Source organism: Ochotona princeps, chromosome 18, assembly GCF_030435755.1.
Source record: "Ochotona princeps isolate mOchPri1 chromosome 18, mOchPri1.hap1, whole genome shotgun sequence".
In the NCBI taxonomy this organism is placed as follows: domain Eukaryota; kingdom Metazoa; phylum Chordata; class Mammalia; order Lagomorpha; family Ochotonidae; genus Ochotona; species Ochotona princeps.
This window is the reverse complement of record NC_080849.1, coordinates 39,272,246-39,283,841: the sequence shown is the minus strand read 5'-3', so window position 1 is coordinate 39,283,841 and position 11,596 is coordinate 39,272,246. Positions and strand designations below refer to the sequence as shown.

The window sequence follows — 11,596 nt, the reverse complement described above, 5'->3', positions numbered from 1 at the left end:
GTAACACATACCTGCTTGTGTCCCCTGTTAAAGCTAAGAATGCTCACCTATGTAACTGAGCAAGACCGGAAGGAAGATCAACCCATGTGTGGCACCCAGCAAGACCATGGCCAAATACATCCTGAAGTAAAATATCTGGAAAATCTGAGATTTGGCAAAAGCCAACACCACAATCCCTCCAAATTTAGTAAGTGTGATTCCACTGAAGACCTGGAAGACAAGAGTGTTAGAGCTGTGAGCCATTTGCTGTGAGTGAACACTTTCTGTAGTCAAGGTACAGCGCGTGCAGTCACCCTGTGGAGTTGGGGAAGTTGCCCTTGTGGCTTTGTGAGGCTCAGGGGAGGAGGCACGAATAAGGGCCAAAGAGATGACTCTGCACATGTCCTCCATCAGCAGGTCAATGTGCAGACGATGCTAAGTAGATAAAACTTAGAAAGCAAAGTTTTAGCTTTTACTCGCAAACATTTCAGTCTGAAGCGGTAAAAGGATGGTCAGGTCACCCTGGGACAGAGAGTTGAACCAGAAGATTCTGCAGGCGTGAGCTCCACCCTGCGCGGGGTTCTAGAACCCAGGAGCAACCCTGCTTTTCAGTGCACAGGGGCCTCCAGATGCTGGTTCCCGGCTGAATCTCAGTTCCTCCTTGGGAACTGCCACGGGCTGGCCCTACCGGGGTACTTACAGAGCTGCCCATGTGAGCAAGCGCGTCCTCCGCACGGGCTGCACGGCTTCCTTTCCCACTCACTGTAAATGCTCTGGTTATGTGGCTGCAGAACTCCACGGAGATGCCACAACTCTGCAATAAAGCACTTCCCTTAGCGTGGCCCTTGCCCAGTGCAGTGGCCTGGGCAGCTGCCCCCTCCCCCTGTGCTGGGCGGTGTGGATCCCCGGACTCAACACCATGACCTCCAGCAGGAATGGGCAAGTCCCAAGCATGGCCCTGCACTCCCATTTCCTGTGGCCTCTTTGCCTTTAGTAGGGGAGGTGCCGAGGCTTTCCAGAAGCTCCGCTGGGCCTGTGAGCTGTCACTACTGCTTGTGCCCCACCTGCTGCAGGGCTTGTGGCTGGGCAAACACAGGAATGTACTGCTTCTAGTACCCATTCGTACCCTCCTGAAGGCTCACAGCCCCTAGACTGTCACCTGACTGTCCACCTTGGGGGAGGCCAGGCTACAGTGAGCATGGCCAGGCTGCAAATGGTGCAGTAGCTTCAGGGTACTAAAGCAGCGCCCAGGCTAGCCGTAGTAGCATGTCTCTTCTGAGAGGCAGCAGTATCCAGCCTAGAGCTGCAACTACAGGGCTTCTCTGGATGTCCCCCACCGTGTCCCATCCTGACTCCATCCAGCATCCAGCCCATCTCTCCTGGCGTTCTCGCAGTCAGAGCCAGACTTGGTATTTTGCCCCATTTTAGGGTTTTACTGGAATTCCTGACCCCGGTCCTGTGAGTGACAGAGGAGTTAGAGGCTAATGGAAGACAGACGAGGACTCACCATCACCAAGTTGACCAAGGACACTGCATTCAGACTGATGCCCCACAGCCACATGACCCCAAACATGTTGACCAAGATCATGGTGATCGTGACACACATAATGACCGCAGCCCACAGCTCACAGCCCAGGAGCACCACGGCCACTGCGAACACCGCTCCCAGGGACACGCCAAGGTTAAAGATGGTGTCATCCAGAATGGTTAGGTACTGCTCGTAGAAGACGTAGAACACGCTGGGGAGGAGAGAGGAGAGCGTGCCTAAGGCTAAGAATGCCTGCTTCCAGAGCCGAGATGCACTCTGCCCCAAGACAGCCCAGGCAGGGAACCTGCTGCCAGCGCTGTGCCAGCCTCATCGGTAGCCACCTGGCTGCTAGCATGCATCCCAGGAGGGTTCCGCCCGCGGTCAGAGTGCTGCCACCTCAGAGACTTTCACTGAATCAAGTCCAACATCTCTCCTGGAAAGTGACTTCCCCCGGGGCCCCACCAAAGCGAAGCGGCTCTGCCCAGGAGTTGGACACACACTCTGGGGCTCCTCCCACAAAACCCCAGGCTGTCCTTTCACCATGGTCGGGACAGAGGTTACAAAGACTGCCTGGATACAACATCATTGTTTCTTAGCTCATCCTGTTTTCCTGTCACACCGAGTTACACTGTCCTTCAAAAAATATATTCAAAGAGATGAAAAAAAATCCAGTAAATGGAAAAGTCCACCTAAAAGCACCAGGTTATGTGCTCAGCAGGAGGGGGCACCCATGGGTGGCTGCCGGTCACTGAGGACGCGGGTAGCTCCACTCCTGCTGGGGGCCATTTCCCTGTAGGTCTCCCTTAAACCGAGTGGGCAGGGCTCAAGTTGCGCGTCTCCAGCCCTGGTCTAGGAGGTCCAGCTTTACCTGTAGGGGAACACACGCTGGTGACTGCCTTTCAGGCCCATGGTGGCGGTGATGTTACTGGCTACGAGTTTGGCTTTCTTCATGGCGTCGATGAAGTCGGCGGAGTTCTGCAGCACCGTGTGGTAGGTCATGAAGTATGTGGCTCCAACTGCAGTGTTGTTGCCTAGGATGTTGACTGCTGTGGCATAAGCAGCATGTCCCCTGGAAGGGACCAGGGTTGTCATCGAGGTCTCCCCCCGTGGGGGCCGAGCACTGGAGCCTCAGTGAAGCCCCCTGACCCTGGACATGGAGGTGGGACCCGGCAGGACCCCTCAAGGATCAGGATGGTCTCCTTGACAGGGCATAAGGTAGGCTGCCCTTGCCCCGGGGCAATTGCCTCCCCTGCTGGGCCCTGCTCCTAAGCGGATGTGTTCTCCGCGCAATTCACTCTGCACAGTGTGGCCATCTCTGCCCAGTCGCCTCATGCTGGGCAATGCCCCTCATGGGAGCAGCGCACTCGCTTCAGGTACACTGCAGGGCTGACGTGGCAGATGCGATCCCTTCCTCGACCCTGCAAACCCCTAAACCTAACAGATGTGTAGTTTTTGTTTGTTTGCTTGTTTAAGACCCCTGAATCTACCTGAACTTCCTGGAGGTTGGCCAGAGCATTTGGTCTATAAGCAAAAGATGAATTAAAAGACCTGTTTGATGAATTAAAAGGTCCTGTTTTATTTCTAGAGGCAGTCTGCTAACTGGATGTGACATATCTGACTGCCTGCTATGACTTTGGTCAAATATACCTTCATTTTTCTGAAAAATGGGCATGTCCAGGGGTTTGGGCATGCCTACACAGGCACTTGTCAGTCCCAGCAGCCTCCAGGCTGCCTCAAAACCAGGCCATGTGGGTTGCTGACTGCCTGATGGATGAGGGAGTGAGAGCCCATGGCCACCTGCACGTGGACCAACTGCCACGAGCTGTGGGGTCAGAAGAACCCAAACCTTACAGTGAACTCACATCAGCCAAGCAAGCAAAGCCATGGCAGCCCTGGACACACCAAGCTCTGTGTATCCTGAGAAGCCGCTGGCTGCAGCTGCCCCTGTTCCTTTCGTGGCTGGCACAGAGGTCTGTAACCAATTGTGTCTGGGGACCAGGACACACAAAGAAGTCAAGAAAGATAGGAGGGGAGTTGCTTTCAAAGCTGTCTGGGGCTTCTGCCTCACAGAGGAGGGGACGCAGGGAGCTTCAGGGGGCAGACGCCATCGGACCCTAGACCCCCTCAGCCAACCAACCAATCAGTGGAAGCAGTGTTGACCAGAAGTAGCTAGTGGCACTTACCCTTTGCCACACTTGGGGTTAGGGTTGTCAGACAGGAACATGGGCAGGAATCTCATGAAGTCCTCACCCTGAGGCCGCTGCTTGCCCTCCGGGGTGAGAGGCCTGCAGCGGATGCAGGCAGGGTCAACCACTGGCAGAAACACAGAGAGGGCCAGCATTAGAGGAACGGGCCTCCATAAATTAGTAACAGCAACACAACATTAAATAATACAAATAAGGAAAGGAATTATTTATCCTTTTCAAGAAACCTCTATCTACCACTAGCAGCTTCTGTGTCTCACTAAACCTGAAACACCACTTGCATCTCAACATGTTCCCTGAACCTGTGTCAAGGCTGCCCTCACAGGTATCAGCAGAGTCCAAGACTTGTGTGCTTTCTCCAGAAAATTCCACGATGGCCTCAACCCTCTCACAAAGCCTTACAGTAGCAGTGATAAACTGAGGGAACCCAACTGAAAGAGGCACCTGGTACGGTCAGGCAAGACAAGAACCACATCTGGCAACCAGAGCCCCTGACGAAGGCCCTGTTTAGCATGCAGGCCTGAGGGGTGCAGAGGTGGACATGTGGCCATTGTCAGTGAGGTAAGGAGCAGTGGCAAGGGGTCAAAGACCACCACTGGCACATGCATGGGTGCAAACACACATGACTTCTAAATGGTGATGGTAAGACTTTTCTGAAGACAGGGAGGGATCTGGGAAGAGTCTGAGTTACCTGAGGCATTGCAGAACTGCTCTGTGACATTGGAGACTCGGCAGCAAGATGACTGCGGCTTCACCCAGTCGAAATAATCGTCAATCCAGGATGAGGGGGCGAAGCCAATACGTGTGCTGAAAGAAAGCAGGCGGCAGTGACCGACTCACTCCATAGGGAGGACACCTCCTGCCTCAGGACCTGCTAAACACCCACCCGACTCCCTTCCCTGCATTGCCTTGGCCTGCCAGAGAACTGCCACCTACATGGAATGAGGAAACCTTCAAAACCTTTGGGGTATGTTAGGCTTAAAGGTGCTGCCCAGGCAAGCCTAGATTTAAATAGGGTTTGAATGGCTACAACTTGTTCAAAAATGTCCATGTATGATCTAGTGCATTCTAGGGTCAGAAGCTGATGCTGGGGTGGGGCAGAGTTGGAAAGAGAGCAAGAGAGCAAGTAAGAGAGAGAGAGGAGGTACTGACTAGTTGTCCAGCTGGGCTGCGTTAAATATCTGCTGCACGACAGAGTCGTTGTCACAGCCCATGCCGCCGCACACCATGTTCTGCCCCTGCGGCGAGGCGTAGTCGTGCCCTTCCTCCAGGACAAAGTACACAGGTGGCCCAGCGTGCAGGTACTGCCCGAGGGACCTGAAATAGTCCACCACATAGGAGTCCTGAAAAACAGGCCAAAGAAAGGGAGCGTCTCAATGTGCTCATGACAATGCAGATGAACAAACATTACAGGGAATTCAGAGGATGCCAGGCTGCCCCGGGCACCAGCGGCTCCCCTGCCCAGTCCCACAACCTCACAAGATGGGCAGCTCCCAGTTGCTAGTGCTGGGGAGGCCCAGCAGCTGAGTGCTGTGACAATCCACGTAATGTCAACCCATTTTCTTCTGCATTTCCAAGCAGCACTGGCTTAAAACACCCTGAGGCAGGCTCTGACAACCTTATTCATTGCCAAGCCAAATGAAAGAAAGCATCTTACGTCAGGCATTGAGAGAGACTGATCCAATCCGATTTCCACTTTGTTCAGGACTGCGATACTGAACGAGAGAATACCCACGAACACTGCTATCTGGAAGAGAAGGCATCACGAGATGATGACTGCCTAGTGTGATGAATGGCCTGGGACAGCAACACAATCTTGAACACGCAGTTAAATAACATGCCCAGACAGCAGGCAGTATGGTAGCTAGAGTCAAGGTTTGTGCATTCAAACCCTACCTTTGCATATGAGTTCAAAGACCTTACAGAAACCATTCAGCCTACTCTAGTTTCTATTTCCTCACCAGGGAAAAAGACTTGTAGAGCCTCAAGCCTTGGACATTAGCACCAGCACCCATATGGGATTGCAGTGTGTGTAAGGCGAGGACATTAGCTACTAGGCTACTGTGCTGGGTCCAGCTTAAAAACTTTAAACAGTGGGGGGCCGGAGTGGTAGCCTAGTGGCTAATGTCCTCGCCTGGCACATGCTGTGATCTCATATGGGCGCCAGTTTGTGTCCCAGGAGCCCTGTGCTTCCAGTCCAGCTTCCGGCCTGTGGCCTGGGAAAGCCCAAAACCTTGGGACCTGGCAACTGGATGGGAGACCTGGAAGAGGCTCCTGGCTTCAGATCTGTTCAGCTCTGGCCATTTTACTGACTTAGGTAGCGAATCAACAGACGGAAGATCTTTCTCTCTGTCTTTCCTCTCTGTATATCTGACTTTCCATTAATTAGTTAGTTAATTAATTAATTAAAAATGTACCATTGGTGAAAACTCAGGGGAGGGAACTTGCATCCGCACTGCATTACTGTTTTAGCTCTCTGGGAATCTATACTGCCCTATACTCTGGCTGCCCTACTTCCTTGAAATAAATCTTAAACAAGTGTTGCTTATACCAAAAAACATTTTAGGTTTTTATATCCATTTGCCTTTGCAATATCTTTTGTACATCTTTAAATTTGTATCTTAAGTGTATTTACATTAGTTGAAATGCAGAGGGTCAGAACCACCTGCTAGTTACTCCTCCAAATGCATACAGTAGCTGACTAGGTCAGACCAAACCACAAGCCCGCATTCCAACACGGTCTCCCACACAGAAGGCTGGAAGCCAAGTTTGTTGCTTTTCAGGTTGGCATCAACAGATAGCTACATCAGAAGTGCAGGAGCTGGGATTTGAACTCAGGTAGTATGATATGTAATGCAGAGGTACCATACAGTCTGCTCCAAACACACACCCGACTAACATATCTGGTATTCTTGTCTTTTTTTTTGTTTGTTTGTTTTAATCAAAGCTAGCAGCAGCCAGGATCTCTACCAGGTCTTGCACTCAGGTGTAAAGGAAGTAAGTACCTGGGCCTCCCTTTGCTGCCATCCCAGGAGCATCAGCAGGAAGACAGATCAGAAATGGAGTAGCAGGGCTGGTCCAAGTCCTGGCTGCCCTACTTCTCATCCAGCTCCCTGTTCTTGTGTGTGGAAGGCAGATGACTTGCGAGACCTGGATGACATGCCTGTCTCCCAGATGTGGCCTGGCCTGGCCTAGCCTGGTCACACGGCCATTTGGAGAGGGCACTAACAGGTAGAAGATTTCCTCTCTCCATTTTCCCTTCTGTCCTTTTAACTATACCTTTCAATAAACAAATAATCTACAACAAAGAAGCAGTGTAGCCAGGACTGAAATCAAGTTCTCTGATATGTAATGATGACATCATGACGACAGCTCAACCTGTGGTGCCGGGACACCTGCCCTCTCTTCCCAGGATATATTCTTTAACCTGGCAGAATTTCCTCCCTCAGCTGTTTCTTAGAAGGCATGTGACAAGCCATTTTGGGGAGAAAAGCGAGAAAACCACAGACAAGCTCATACCACAATGGGTCGCATCCAGTCCTTTAGCAGAAGTGGCGAATAGGAGTTTTTGAAGAAGCGAAACAAGTAACTCTCGGAAGCCTGGATGCTCGTCCCAGCCTCAGCACCCCTGAAGCAGCAGCATATGTCCAGCTGGTTTCTCTGAGGGACAGAGAGGGGCAGAGAACATCCAATACACTCCAGCTGCTCCCTCCAGGTCCAGATGCAGAGAAAGGGGCTTACAATCCTGGTAACAACTTACCTCTTGACGCTTGATGTCTAACCCCAGGAGGCTCACAAAGCAGGTGATCTGAAGAAGGAAGTCAATGAAGACTGCCATCCCCGCGAACAGAGAGAAGGTGTGGACGGCTGGCATCGTTGACAGGCCCCCTGTAAGGAAACCAAGTGCTCTCGTTACAGTGATGCTGGATGACTCTGCAGGCCTCAGCGTTCAACGCCAGGTTCAGACCCAAGATTCAGAGCAGGGTAATGAGTATGGCAAGATGCAGCAGGCATGTCGGGCAGAGCAGGCGGGAATGTCTATAAACTATTTGTCAGCACTGGGCGACTTGGTGATGGTGGGTGGCGGTGTGTTGTGTATGTGAAATGTGGATTTCTGCGCGAGGTCCCAGCGGTCTCTAACCAAGGCACAAATGGAACTTAACCTCGTTCTGGGCGTTTTACAGGCTCTCAGGCAGATGCACACACACACTAAAACCTGATAGTTGCACCCGCAAGTTATCCCTCCTCCCTTCCATGATGCCCTCTCCGAAGGGCACAGCTCCCAGTCCATCATGTTAGCAATGTTAGTCTCCTGGCTGAGTTATGGTACGAAGTGACTTATAGTCAAACACGAGTCTTCATGACAAAGCTACTAGGATGCAACTCAAATCGCAAACTAGCAGCCCACAGACCAGCGGGATCCTGTTGAGCCCACACTACTTCAATGCATTTCAGGCTCAAAAAACCTTGAGTAGCCAACACACAGGGAACAGGGTCATCCTTTACACAGGAATTTAGGTTCACAATGTGGGCATGGGAGGAGGGGCGATCAAAGTCAGAGCTGGCTGACCACACCTCCCCAACTCCTCTCTGGGTGGCGCTTGGCACACATGGAGTGTGCCACCCCAACCTTGGGGCACTGTCAGCTGCTGCCGTCATCACATATGCTTTGTTTTTCTTCTCTCAGACATAAGGAAAGAACTCTGCTGGCAGCTATGCCCATCAACAGGACCTTGATAAGTACCAGAGGTTTCCCAAGCACCAGGTTTTGTGAAAATGAGCAATGACACACTGACATGGTATGTACACATGTTTGGACAGTCCACCACCTGAGTCATTCAAAGTCCACAAAGAACACCCTGTCCATGACCGTGGCCTACAGCTTTTGCTTGCCCCCGGGGCCCTGGCCCAGCCTCCTCCTTGGACACAGATGCTTGTCTCTGCACTGCAGAAGCAGGCAGGCAGCTCCAGGGTCATGTCTATCTGGTGCTCAGCACACATGAAAGGTGAACTCCTGCCCCAGGCCTTCCTTCTCGTACTGAGGCACGAGGACCTCTTCTCATGAAGGAAGCCATTTTGGTCCGGGGACCACAACCACCTACCCACGGAAACCACAGTAAGCAGCGTGTACGCCATCCAGTGGAGTTGGGAGTTGCTGCCTAGTGTGTAGTGTTCAGAACTTTTGAACTTCCTAGCAACTATGCTAGGAAGCTGCTTCTCAAATATTAACACTTGTCAAGGAATTCCAAAGGAGGAAATGGCAGGAAGAGCTGCACGGTCTATCATCCTGAACCCCAACATCAACAGTGTCCTGAAACTTAACAGGATAAAGAAGGTGCTTGCAAAATAACACTAATTTTTCTTGTGCCACTCAGGGATACTTTCCAACCAGGGAGCAAAGCTTACCAGAGGCAGCACAAAAGGGGCACCCTCAGACATCCAGCCCCCCTGCACCCAGCTTAGCACCCTGTAGGGCATACAGCAGAATGTGAGGAATAATTACCTAAGAAAAAGGCCACTGTCTCAGCAAAGGCAGAAAGGAAGATGCTGGGAGCCACTTCTCCTAGGACCCTGCCCAGTTGTTGATCCAGGGTTTCCCCTTGAAGACGTTCATCTCTCTTGAAAATAAACAAAAAAATAAAAGCAACAACACTCTTCATATATGTAAATTTAACAATAAAGAAAGAAGAGACAGACAAGTGACAATGACTTCCAAGTGCCTAAATTTCAGCCTGGGAATCTAAAGTTCTCATGTAAGCTCATGTGGAGCACTTCGCAACCACTGCACTAGGTTCCAGGTAAGAAACTCAGGAAAAACTGGACCATGATAATGGACAGGTATCTGACGCCATGTAACTCCCACAAGCCTCTGAGCCTCGCCTGAGGCAGGGACTGCGTGATGCCCGCTGGAGGCCACTGTCTCTATCAGTGGGCTGTGAGTCCAGCTTCTGCCTTTTCCACAAAGCCCACCTGCCATGCTCTACACTACACTGAGGACTGGTGTGGCAAGGGTCGTTCCCAAAACAGCTTCCAAAAGCCTGGAATAACCCACCTTCTGCACATGTAAATCCAAAGGTATTAAACCAAAATCTCACTGTGTCACTATCCCGCCAAACAGAGGGAGGGCCAGAGCAATCACAGAGCTCAAGCAGTCCCACTGGGGAATGGACACGAAGTGCCCCTCGCTGTCCTCATTCACAAGTGTGCAGCTGATCATGGCAGCCGGAAGAACCTAGTGGTGGGATGGAGGCAAGTGCCAGGAGAACACGAACACACACCTGGTAGGTCTGCACCAGAATGAAGATGTTGTCCACCCCGACAGCCAGCACCAGGAACGGGATGACTTCGATCACAATGAGGGTCAAGGGGATCCCAATGTAGCTGAAGATGCCCAAAGAGCAGGCCACTGAGCTCAGCACCATCAGGATGCCTGCAATGCCCAGCGAGACCTTAGAATCCACCTGCGGGAGGCAAGCAGATCAGGAAGCATCCATCAGCAGAACGGCATACCTCAATGGAAAACTGTCCAGGTTCTCTCTAGGAACATAATTCATATGCTTGCACTCTTAGGTGGTGAAGTGAACAAATGAGAAAAATCTGGATTGTACAAATAAACTTCAGTTGAAAAAATTGGTCCTGAAGAAGACAGATGCGGGAAACAAATTATTACACACAACTGAGACATGGGAATTGAAGGCAGTTTTGGACACAATGAATTGAGTAGAAGCAAAATAGGACAAAAATAGACTGTGCTAAGCCATTTCCCCTGACACACACACGTGACACACCAGAGACCCCACCTACCAGAAGCCTGCGGCAGCTTTTGATGTGCCCCAAGGCCAGAGAAATATACAGGAACATGACAGCATAGCTAATGACCACAGTGAAGACATCACTGTTACTTTCGCGATTTAACTCATCCTCGATGCTGCGTTCAGCAGTGAAAGAGATGGTCAGGTTTGGATTCTTGTAGTTTTTCACAAAATCAATAAACCTAAAGAGTAAGAAAAATTTTTTCAGTTAAAACTCAGTGACATTTAAGTAAGAAGTGTCTTCTGAGCTTTTGGGGGGCACAGGCTATTCAGCACATGGGCTTTTTAACTGCATGTTGGAAGGCGAGACACTCAGGCAGCAGCCACGGTTCTAGACCCACACCCTGGCCTTCCTACCACTTAGCACAGGGTCAGAACATGTTTGTAAGTGCTTCACAATCTTCTAAATGAAGCATATTATAAAGATGTCTTTTCATAGAAAAAAACTGAAAAACTTCATTTACAGATTTAATTTAATTGTCCACTAGAATCCCTGCTGAATTCTTTGTAGGAAATGATAAGGTGAATCTAAAATTACACGGAATTGCAAGAGGTCCACAACAGTCTGAAAATTGTTTTCAGGGTCGGTGCTGTGCTGTACCAGAGTGGACCCTGTCTGTGAGGTCAGCATCCCATGTAGGCTCTAGTTCAAGTCCTGACTCCATCATTTCCTATCCAGCTCCCTGCTGGTGGGCCTGGGGGAACAGCGAAGAATGGTTCAAGGGTTTACACCACTTGTACCATGTGGAAGACCCATAAAACTCCTGGCATCAGCCTGGCTTAACTCTGGTCATTGTGGCCATTTGTAGAGCAAGCTAGGCATGAAGGATCCTCTCTCTCAGTCTCTAGCCTACCCTGTTCATAGCTCGACCTTTGAAATAAATAAATAAATTATTAAATAAACTAAATAAAATCCCTAAAAAATAAATATCTAAGTAAATCCTTAAGAAAATAAATAACTAAATAAATCTTTTAAAAATAAAAGTTAAAATTAAAAAGTGTTTTAATTTTCTGATTTCAAAATTTCCTGAAAAATCAGTAATCAAGACCCTGCTTGATGCTAGCACAAGGAC

The 11,596-nt window shown here is 50.3% G+C and overlaps 1 protein-coding gene across 1 annotated transcript in view; it reads right to left on the bottom strand.

Annotated features, from left to right (window-relative positions):
- The window catches only part of NPC1 (NPC intracellular cholesterol transporter 1), a 47,667-nt gene that overhangs the window by 1,141 nt on the left and 34,930 nt on the right, over window positions 1-11,596 (bottom strand). Inside the window, exons 12-24 of the mRNA XM_004579601.3 lie at window positions 10,516-10,705; window positions 9,990-10,172; window positions 9,215-9,329; window positions 7,472-7,599; window positions 7,231-7,371; window positions 5,369-5,458; window positions 4,864-5,054; window positions 4,403-4,518; window positions 3,691-3,820; window positions 2,376-2,576; window positions 1,487-1,718; window positions 680-793; window positions 48-210 (exon numbers count right to left, since the gene is read on the bottom strand). Coding sequence (XP_004579658.2) covers window positions 48-210; window positions 680-793; window positions 1,487-1,718; window positions 2,376-2,576; window positions 3,691-3,820; window positions 4,403-4,518; window positions 4,864-5,054; window positions 5,369-5,458; window positions 7,231-7,371; window positions 7,472-7,599; window positions 9,215-9,329; window positions 9,990-10,172; window positions 10,516-10,705 — 1,994 coding nt within the window. The remainder of the gene's footprint in view (window positions 1-47; window positions 211-679; window positions 794-1,486; window positions 1,719-2,375; window positions 2,577-3,690; window positions 3,821-4,402; window positions 4,519-4,863; window positions 5,055-5,368; window positions 5,459-7,230; window positions 7,372-7,471; window positions 7,600-9,214; window positions 9,330-9,989; window positions 10,173-10,515; window positions 10,706-11,596) is intronic.